The sequence below is a fragment of the Esox lucius genome, chromosome 2, assembly GCF_011004845.1.
Source record: "Esox lucius isolate fEsoLuc1 chromosome 2, fEsoLuc1.pri, whole genome shotgun sequence".
Lineage (NCBI taxonomy): Eukaryota > Metazoa > Chordata > Actinopteri > Esociformes > Esocidae > Esox > Esox lucius.
The window spans coordinates 5,764,909-5,776,245 of record NC_047570.1 but is presented as its reverse complement, the minus strand read 5'-3'; the positions used below and the strand labels follow the sequence as shown (position 1 = coordinate 5,776,245).

Genomic DNA, 11,337 nt, shown 5'->3' with positions numbered 1-11,337 from the left:
GAACTGGAAACGTTTTGAGATCATCCATGCTAGCTGGACGCCTGAACAATTTAACTCTTTTATCTTTTGAAAGAGAACTTATTGACAGTTCGGATTATGATGACATTATCAACGTGTTCAACCTCAAAGCCCAGGAGACATATATTATAAGTTCCATCAAGCTGATTACAGAAAATTGTTGTAGCCATATCTTGATCTTTGCAACAGTTGTTTCCAGGTTCTATATCCGTCTCTATACTCAGCAAACGCTCGAGTTTATCAAAAGTGAAACTTGCAAGTTTCTTAGTTCCGTCTAGTATATGAAGGCTACCTTTCAACCACCCGCCCCCTCTGCTAATTCGTCTTCCCCTGCTCTCCCCGCCCCGCATCTTTATCTCGAGTGTGTCTGGAACTATTCATCTTACTCTGCATGAATATCTTTTATCTGGTGTCCAACCAGCCGTTGCCAATGGACTCCACCGTACTGCTGTTATTGACGGTGTTGTCTGTTTTAGGCAACGTTGTGGGAGAGAGAAAACTGAAATTCGTGACAGTGGTGAGTATGTTAGCGTAGGTAGCTAACATACTATTGTACAGTAGTTAATATGCACGTTGACTTGTTTATTTAGCCAGCTAGCGTTAGTTTGTTCTACGCTTAGCTGCGAGGGGTATTGTTTGCTTATCTAACAAATACTGTAAAGTGTATCTACTATTACCGTAAATGTGCCAGCTACAGGAGACATAGCTAGCCGGTTTGCTCTAGAAAATCGTACCGTCACCTTTCTGTATTATTTTCTCAAAGAGGAGTTGTCGTTAATGTATTATCGTCTAACTTTAACGGTTTCCCGTGTTGCCTTTCCACCTAGTCTAACTAGCTGACTACTGTGGGAAACTATATAAGCCAGTCATTAACGTTACAGTATGCTACTCCCAATTGCTGTAACTACCTAGCTATACAAAACATGACTTACTGTAGCTGTTTAAGCTAAATAATTTCCCAAACATGTACTGTAAGCTGTTCACTTTCGCTGACTAGCCTAATGCGGTGTACGATGCACGTCGTCAGAGTTACTTCTTAAATTATTTTCTAACGTTAGTATTTCTACTTAACAACAATCCAGGGTTTATCTTCTTTTTTTTTTTTTATGTTAAACGTATTCAAATACATTTGCTCTAGAATGTGTGTAAAGTGTCAGTTTAACCGTAATTGTGGATTTTGTAAAAATGTTATGCGGTTTGTGCCGGAGATTTAAAGGCAACAGTACTCCAACCAGTTGTTTGTGTCATTTTCCTAGCATATTATATTTAAATGTCATTTTTATTGTTGACATACCGTCTGAATCCAGCTCTACCGCCATGGGGATCGATCGCCAGTCAAAGCCTATCCTACTGATAAATACCAAGAGAGCGCTTGGCCGCAGGGCTTTGGACAGCTTACACAGGTACATTTTAAATGTATTAATCAAGGACTGTGTCAAGCATGTATTTCAGATCCTTTTTTTGATAACATTCTACTTTGTTATGCTAAAGACATGTTTAGTATGTCAGACTGGCAATTAGTGAGAGAATGAATTGCACTGGAAACCAGACAAGAGCAACAGGTTTTGGACTAATCCAGATGCACGGATGGGTGTGGTTCTTGTACTAATCACAATTTATGTGATCCTTACAGGAAGGAATGAGGCAGCACTTTGAACTGGGGCAGATGCTGCGAAAACACTATATGGGTTTTCTCAATAACACCTATGACCGACATGAGGTAATGTAGGGGTTAGTTCCTGAGTGTGGCTATAATAGTAATATCTTGGTGAAGTAAAACCTGCACCTGCAGAAGGAAATATCTTGTTTCTGTATTAACCACCAACCATTGCAATTGTGTTTTTTGTCAAGATTTCTGTGAGAAGCACAGATGTTGACCGCACCTTGATGAGTGCAGAGGCCAACCTGGCTGGACTTTACCCCCCTAATGGATCACAGGTCTTTGATCCTAAACTGGTGTGGCAGCCCATTCCTGTGCACACTGTCCCCCTGGAGGAGGAGAGGGTGAGTAGGGTGCTGAGTGAAGAGTCTTCAGTGACATCCAGAGATGGACACCACTCCAAAATAAATGAACCTTAATGTGATTCTGTCTGAAAAATAAAAATGTGTTTTTGTTTCAGCTTTTGTCGTTTCCCATTCCGGGTTGCCCTCGTTATAAAGTCCTCATGAATGAGACGGAACACTCAGAGGAATTTGTTGACATGACTAATAAATATAAAGTAAGTGATGGTGGAGTCAGTCGAACTGAGGGCCGACCACTGCGGTTAGTCTTATTCCTATGGAATGTGATTACGTTTTCTTCTTGGAGTCTGCTGTGGCTTGAGGCTTCACAATGCATCGTCACCTCAGATTCAGTTACTGTTCAACCTTTTGTCACCTGCACATTTTAAATGTCTGAGCTTTTTCTTGTACAGGATTTAATAAAGCTGGTACGGGAGAAAACTGGTCTGAGGAATACCAACATTGAGTCTGTTTGGAGTGTCCATGATACCCTATTCTGTGAGGTAAACTGCCCATTCTGCTTACAGTAAACATAATGCCCTTCATATAGTTATATGTTGCCATACACCATGCAGATTGAGCAAATGTTTGAGTCAGGACAGCCAAAAATTCTTTAGTGAGCAGATAAGATTTTTTTGATTTTTTTTGTGAAATGGAAAGCAGAACTGAGAGCTGGCACTTTGCCTGTGGCTACTCTGACTCGTGACTCCAGAGAGGTCAGTTGACTTTTGATTGTTTGCATGCGCTAAAGTGCAACAATAACCTGGTAACGATTCTGCCTTGTGAGCAGAAATCAAACCTTCCTTGCAAAGCTATTTGGTGAGTGTCAACAAGAAGGCAAGACACCAAGGCGGCATTGTGGTCAGAGACTGTCTTTCGGCTAAGTGTCATGTTGGTGAGAGCTGATCGAGGGGTACAATGTTCTATTCTAGAGCAATGGTAGCAATATAATGTTAAGACAATCGTATCCCTGTTGAACAGTGGTGTTATCTTAGTGTCATTGCAGTGTCGTCATTTTCACAATCTGGGTTTTTCTTGTTGACTATTTCTCTCAGGCGAGGCACAACATGACCCCTCCTGACTGGGTGACCCCCCAGGTCATGGAAGATCTGAGAAAGTTAAAAGACTTTGGCTTCAAAATCCTTTTTGGGGTCTACAAGCAGCAGGAGAAAAGCCATCTCCAAGGAGGTAATACTGTCAGTGTGCATGGCAGACAGTTTTAAGGCAGATAGTGTTAACGTAGTAGCACACACTCTGTGTTTTGACCTACTCAAAACAAATATTTTGTCTAGTGGTGTGGACTGTTGAACATGCAAGTAGCTGGGTGTTATATAAAAGTCTTTGTGACAACTGCTGATGTAAAAACGGCTTTATAAATACATTTGATTGGTTGAAGTGGAAAAATGTTCAATCAATCAAATGTTTTATAATGCTCTTTGATCTAAATTAAATGATTTCCATTAACCACTATTGCCTGTTTTCTGTGAATTGAGCACAGACCTAAAGTAGAGAATCCTGTACATGTACAGAATGTCGGGAACTTCAAGTGCCCCAAAAGCAATCAGTTACAGTTGTGCTCATAAGTTTGCATACCTGGCAGAAATTGTAACATTTTGGCATTGGTTTTGAAAATATGACTGATCGTGCAAAAAAAACTCCTTATTTAAGGATAGTGATCATATGAAGCCATTTATTATCACAGTTGTTTGGCTCCTTTTTAAATCATAAGGATAACAGAAATCACCCAAATGGCCCTGATCAAAAGTTTACATACCCTTGAATGTTGGGCCTTGTTACAGACACACAAGGTGACACACACAGGTGAAAATGGCAATTAAAGGTGCATTTCCCATACCTGTGGCTTTTTGAAATGCAATTAGTGTCTGTGTATAAATAGTCAATGAGTTTGTTAGCTTTCACGTGGATGCACTGAGCAGGCTAGATGCAGAGCCATAGGGAACAGAAAATACCTGTCAAAAGACCTGCATAACAAGGTAATGGAACATTATAAAGATAAAGTATATAAAAAGATATCCAAAGCCTTGCCAAATGCCAGTCAGTACTGTTCAATGACTTATTAAGAAGTGGAAAATTCAGGGATCTCTTGATACCAAGCCAAGGTCAGGTATACCAAGGAAGATTTTAGCCGAAACTGACATAATTGTTCGGGATTCAATGGAAAAACCCACAGGTAACCTCAGGAGAAATACAGGCTGCTCTGGAAAAACACGATGTGGTTGTTTCAAGGAGCACAATATGATGATACTTGAACTAAAATGGAATGCATGGTTGAGTTGCCAGAAAGAAGCCTTTACTGCGCCAATGCCACAAAAAAGCCTGGTTACAATATGGTGGCCACACCTTGACAAACCTCACAGTTTCTGGCACACTGTATTTTGGACCAAAATAGAGCTTTATGGTCGCAGCCATAAGCGCTATGTTTGAAGAGGGGTCAACAAGGACTATAGGGAACAGAATACTATCCCACTGAAGAATGGTGGTGGGGACACTGATGTTTTGTGGGTGTGTGAGCATGGAATCTTGTGAAAATTGATGGCAAGATTAAAATGTATGGCATGTTATCAGAAAATACTGGCAGACAAGTTGCATTCTTCTGAAAGCTGCGCGTGGGATGCACTTGGACTTTCCAGCACGACAATGACCATAAGCACAAGACCCAGTTGACCTTCCAGTGGTTACAGCAGAGAAAGGTGAAAGTTCTGGAGTGGCCATCACAGTCTCCTGACCTTAATTACATTAAGCCACTCTGGGGAGATTTCAAATGTGTCGTTCACATGCATGACGACCAAAGACTTGCACGACATGGAGGCATTTTGCCAAGACGCATGGGCAGCTATACCACCAGCAATAATTCAGGGCCTCATAGACATCTATTACAAAGGGGGCAATACACAGTTAAGAACTAAGGGTATGCAGACTTCTTACCTCATGTTTTCTTTACAAATGGTACATGTATTACCAATTCTCCAAGCGTATGCAAACTTTTGAGCACAACTGTATGTTCCAAATCCAAAGGATTAGGTTGCTAACACATTTTTGTGCCTATTGTGGGGAGCATAAGACAAACTACATTAGCTTTTGAGAAATGCTTCACTACTCTTAAGGGTTTGCATTTGTCAGACCTATGTAGTTTGATAACTCCATTGATACTGTCTGCTTTCAAATGTCATTACAATTTGAACACATACAAATGGCCTATTCATTCTGCTCTTTCTCTCTGTGCCCTGAGCCAAGTGGTGTCTTTAGGACCAATGGAATAGTTGAAGTGCAAAACCTGCTTGCCCAGAGCAAGATGGCATGCAAAACATTTATGAAACTAATTTGCCTGTTATGTTATTGATCAAAGCTTATTGTCTTTGTGCAAAGGGAAGTTGTGTGTTAATATGCAATGTAGAATGACAACATCTTCCCAGTAAGATTTGAGGTGACTGTTTTGGATATGCCACTTCAAGGCCAAATACAGTTAGGCCTGGAAATAATTGGACACTGACCCAAGTTTTGTTATTTTTGCTGCTTACCAACATATATTCAAGTTACAGTTAAATGGGCTCAAAATGCAGCCTCTCAGCTTTAATTTGAGGGTATTCACATCCAATTTCGAGGATGCATTTAGGAATTACAGCTCTATGTAGCCCCCTCTTTTTCAAGGGACCAAAAGTAATTGGACAATTGACTCAAGCTGTTTCATGGGCAGGTGTGGGCTATTCCTTTGGCATAGGATGATCATTGCATCCTTTCCATGGTAAAGAAAAACCCCTTCACAACATCTAACCAAGTGAAGAACAGTCTCCAGGAGGTAGGCATATCTTTATCCAAGTCTATCATGAAGAGAAGACTTCATGAGAGCAAACACAGAGGGTTCACCACAAGGTGCAAACCATTCCTAAGCATAGAAAGGCCAGATTCGACTTTGCCAAAAAACATCTCAAAAAGCCAGCCCAGTTCTGGAACATCATTCTTTGGACAGATGAAACTAAGATCAACCTGTATGATGGGAAGAAAAAACTAATGAGAAGACTTGGAATGGCTCATGATCTGAAGCATACCACATCATCTGTAAAACACGGTGGAGGCAGTGAGATTGCATGGGCATGCATGGCTTCCCATGGCACTGGGTCAGTAGTGTTTATTGATGATGAGACAGAAGCAGCCAGACGAAGTGTATAAGGATATATTGTCTGCTCAGATTCAGCTTCAAGTTGATTGGACGGCGCTTCATTTTATAGATGGACAATGACCCAAATCATACTGAGAAAGCTACCCAGGAGTTTGTAAGGCAAAGACATTGATTATTCTGCAATGGCCCAGTCTATCACCTGATCTCACCTCTATTGAGCATGCATTTGACCTGCTGAAGATAACGTAAGGCAGAAAGACCCACGAACAAACAACTGAAGACAGCTGTGGTGAAGGCCTGGCAAAGCATCACAAAGGAGGAAACCCAGTGTTTGGTAATGCCAATTCTTTCCAGACTTCAAGCAGTCATTGCCTGCAAAGGATTGTCGACAAAGTATTAAAAATGTTAAACATACATTTTTTTTATTTATGATTGTGTTAATTTGTCCAATTACATTTGTGCCCCTGAAATAAGGGGATTGCGTATGAAAATGATTTGCAATTCCTAAACGTTTCATACAATATTTTTGATTAACCCCTTGAATTAAAGTTGAAAGTCTGCACTTCAATTGCATCTCAGTTGTTTCATTTCAAATCCATTGTGGTGGTGTGCAGAGCCAAAATTATGAAAATTGTGTCAGTGTCCAAATATTTCCGGACCTAACCTATCTTCCATAGTTGGCAATTGTCTTCTCATGTTGAATGGTCTAGCCTACTGCTCACTTACACTTTTACTGCTCTATCAACTAGGCGTCCTCTTGGGAAGCATTGTGAACAACATCACGGAGTCTGCACATCCCAACTCTAATCGTCGTCTGAAGATGATGATGCTATCTGCGGTAAGGTTTGGTATATTGTTTATGATCTCCTTTTTCCACTTATTACCTGGGCTGTTTTCCATAAACTGTTCATCTCACTTGCAAGTCTTTTGTTTTTGTGGTAATTTACAGCATGATACCACCATTGTGGCTTTGCATTCAAGTTTGAGTATCTTCAATGAAAAGCAGCCACCCTATGCTTCCTGCCACATATTTGAACTCTATCAGGAAGACAATGGGTAGGTTGTGCTGTGCTGTGAGACTTGTTAATCGCTGTTCGAGTACTTAGTACCGTATTATGCAGTAAACCTAAGTTAATCCACATTCTGCATGTAGAAAATCTCAACATGCAGCCAACATATTAATTATATAAAAGAGACTTTTCTAGGGGTTTAGTAAATGCAGTGGGACTGCTAAAAGACCCAATGCTCTTGACTCACACATTGCAACACTTGGACTTCTAACAATGTAATTCCATTAGGAAAGCATGACAAATGCATGATATGCTTTTAAATAAATGTATTTAATAACAGATTGGAAATTACTGTAATAATTCTTAAGCAGTCTGAAGAAAACACTTCTATTAGGATATTAAACAGAACTTTCCATTTTATTCCAAATGAAAATGGTTACAATGAGATCTATGTTCAGTCTTATTTAGAAGTTGTCCCTCTTTTTTAGATCGTTCTCAGTTGCCATGTTTTACCGCAATGACACCACAAGAGATCCTTACCAACTCGCTGTACCTGGATGTGACCTGTTCTGCCCTCTGGATGACTTTGTGCGCCTCACTAAACCATCCATTCCAGAGGATTGGGACAAGGAGTGCATGGTGGAGTCTCCTACAAAGGATAAAGGTGTGTAGTGAAAGACTTTTTGTAGCAACATCAGCCTTTTTTTGTTTGCTTTATGGAACCAGGGTTACGTGGGAAAGATCTACAAATAATTGTAATAACAATAAAGGGTTTCACCTGCTTGAACAGAACCATCTAGTGTAGCAGTCAGATTTTGTTACAATGATGGACTTAAAATGGGAAACAGGTTCTTTAAAGAACCTGCCATGTGGTGCAGCAGTCTTAAGCACTCATTCATAGTGCCGAGTTGACCACTAAAATATAGAATAGAGCCTTTACTATTGGCTAGGAGCCGTAATGGGTCTGCATCAAATTCATCAAGTTTAAGTGGGAATATTGAATATTATGAATCTTATAAATGTAAAATTCCCAAATTGAGGTGAAATCAATATGCTTAACTTTTCTTAGATCAAATAATTATTCAGTAATATGAAGTTGCAGGAATGTGTTTTTTCAGACTAGACTGAGATGGTGTGTCTTGACTTGATGTGGAAAAACTGTTTTTGACATCAACTGTGTGTCTCTTTCCATTCCTATCATCAGAAGTGATCATCGGACTAGCAATTTGTGGGAGTTTGCTCTTCCTGCTTATCTTACTGCTCCTCACTGTGCTTTGTCGGCTACATGATCGTTCCAGTGGCTACAGTCATATTCACAATGAGAGTGAGTCTTGACAAATGCACAAATTCCACAGTGGACAGGATTCATGGGATAGTGAATGGGACCTTTGACTGCCTCCCTGCACTGCCCTCTGCTGGGATGTATGAAAAAAATCACTTGACTGGGGTGGCCCTCCACCCCAAAAAAATCACAGCATCTTACTGATGAACTTAAGAGTTTACTTTTTTACTTTCATGGTAAGTTCTAGGTGTGTCAAATTTGGCTACTTGATTCATTATTCAAGTGGTCAGAGACTGTTTTACTTCTTTGATAATAGACTTGATACGTGCTTTTTGAGGGAGAGGCTGGACTACATTTATATATGGGAATGCAGCCTTTAATGCTTTCAATTGCTACTGTTCTCCTTGGTTCCCAGTCATCTGATCAGTGTTTAAATGTTATCAGTGGATGCTTCACATGTTTGATTCTCCTCTTAGAAAATGATGATTAAGTAATAAAGCACAAAGGGGTATGGTATATGGCCAAGATTCCCTTGGGTAAGATCTGTTCTTGGGGATGAGGCAAAGGGGAGTTCCTGGAGGCAGCCCTAAGTCACAGCCCTTAGTCTTGGTGCACTGGCCATACACCACAAACTACACCGGTGCCTTATTCGTATTAGAAACCAGTTACCAACACACATCAAATAGTAAAAATAAATGTTGTCATACACATGAAATGCTGGATCATACTGCTTTGCCTGTCCATTCAGGGTTCAAACCACCATGTGACCCTAAACTAAAGGATCATTCTTTCCCAGGAACAGATTACCACGAACGTAAACCTACTGTACTGAGATTTTCTATCAAGTCATTTGATCAAGAAGGCTATTTCCTCTTGTGGTGATGGTCATGGTACTTGGAGAAGGCTAAACATTATGGGCCCCCTGGTAAAGGCTTGGCTTCAGTTCTCAGAGGTACTTCCAGTCAGGCCAGTCATGCTTTATGCTTCTGGCTGTTTGATTCCATTTAAGGCACTATGTGTTTGCTGGACATAGTGTCTCAGTAGCTAGCCATCCTCTTATCCAACATGCTTTAGGTGCAAATTCTAAAGTTTGAATATAAAGACTTAATCCAGCTGTTACCTAGATATCTATTTGCTTATATTTAGCCAATATTGCTAAAAGTCTACTTGTCCTATAGATATTTACGAGATTATGAGAATGAGGGTGTAAGCCTACACAAAACACCTTATTTGAAGTGGATCCGAAAATTCATGTTATTCTACCAGACTTTTATCCGGGAAAAAAGGCTGGATGGAAACCTGACTAGTGTGACCCTGCACATTTAAAAATCAAACGTTCTGCTCTAACTAATGCAGGGAATCAATTTTTGTGAATTTTGTAGGCAGGATCAAAAACCTTAACTGGATACGTGTAAGTGGTGTTGCTCTCCAATGATAACATGTTGCTCAACATTCTCCTAATGCAAACAGTATAGTGTAACATGCCGCAAATTGAACTGACATCTATTTTACCGACACCGTCTTTGTCCTGTCTGGCAGGGAGCCTATTGCAATGTGTCTTTATCCAGTTTCCAGTAAGGCAGAAATGGATTACATGTGTTGAGAGCCATGCCGTTCATGCAAAAAGATGTTACAATTACCAGTCCTTTCCTCAAATGTCCATGTTTAACCATTATAAGCCAGATATTATACCTGAGAGGTGTCAAACCGGTTCCATGGAGGGCCAGGTGCCTACAGGTTTTCACTCTCATCTTGTGCTTGATTGGTTAGGATCTTCCTTCCCCTGGTTCTGTTTAGTCTCAGTTGGGCTCCAATTTAAAGGAAGATCAGAAACCAGCATGCACTCGGCCCTCCATGAAACCGGTTTGACCCCGCTGTTCTATTTTATGGGCTAAGGAACAGTACAACCACAGTGGGGGAATACTCCACTGAATTCTAGTCTAAGCACAGTTGTAAAATTAATGATAGTAATGCCTAATTCAAATAAATAACATTTCATTTCCATTGTGTATTTGTGGGTAAAAAGTAATGATAATGGTGTCTTTTAACCAGATCTGGTTTAAGTTGCCTTTTAGTTTGTGCAGATGTCTCATTTGTCTGTAAAGCTGTACAGTGTTTCTTGGTATTTTTGGGGTGTGCTGGAGAGTCATGATCTGTAATATGTTGGCATAAACATTGTAATTATTGAAACAATCCTTTGAAATTGTTTCAACTGGTGACATTTACAATGCTGTTGAATGCCAGTGCTTACAGTGGGGCAAAAAATAATTTAGTCAGCCATCAATTGTGCAAGTTCTCCCACTTAAAAAGATGAGAAAGGCCTGTAAATTTCATCACAGGTACACTTCAACTATGAGGGACAAAATGAGGGTTTTTTTCTCCAGAAAATGAATTTATTGGTAAATTCCTCTGTAATATAAGTATTTGGTCACCTACAAACAAGCAAGATTTGTGGCTCTCACAGACCTGTAACTTCTTTAAGAGGCTCCTCTGTCCTCCACTCGTTACTTGTATTAATGGCACCTATTTGAACTTGTTATCAGTATAAAAGACACCTCAGTATAAAAGACACCTCCACAACCTCAAAGTAACAAAAGCTACCATCAGTAACACACTAGGCCGCCAGGGACTCCAATCCTGCAGTGCCAGACGTGTCACCCTGCTTAAGCTTATGTCCAGGCCCATTGGAAGTTTGCTAGAGAGCATTTGGATGGTCCAGAAGAGGATTGGGAGAATGTCATATGGTCAGATGAAACCAAAATAAAACTCTTTGGTAAAAACTCAACTTGTTGTGTTTGGAGGAGAAAGAATGCTGAGTTGCATCCAAAGAACACCATACCTACTGTAAAACATGGGTGTGGAAACATCATGCTTTAGGGCTGTTTTTC

The 11,337-nt window shown here is 40.2% G+C and overlaps 1 protein-coding gene across 1 annotated transcript; it reads left to right on the top strand.

Annotated features, from left to right (window-relative positions):
* Positions 1 to 320: 320 nt before the first annotated feature.
* Positions 321 to 10,451, top strand: acp2 (acid phosphatase 2, lysosomal). Its single transcript, XM_010899373.5, has 11 exons — positions 321 to 535; positions 1,326 to 1,421; positions 1,652 to 1,738; positions 1,870 to 2,022; positions 2,139 to 2,237; positions 2,433 to 2,522; positions 3,075 to 3,207; positions 6,907 to 6,995; positions 7,107 to 7,213; positions 7,656 to 7,831; positions 8,372 to 10,451. The coding sequence occupies exons 1-11, from the start codon at positions 410 to 412 to the stop codon at positions 8,500 to 8,502; spliced, it is 1,287 nt and encodes a 428-aa protein (XP_010897675.2). The 5' UTR covers positions 321 to 409; the 3' UTR covers positions 8,503 to 10,451.
* The last annotated feature ends 886 nt before the right edge of the window (positions 10,452 to 11,337 follow it).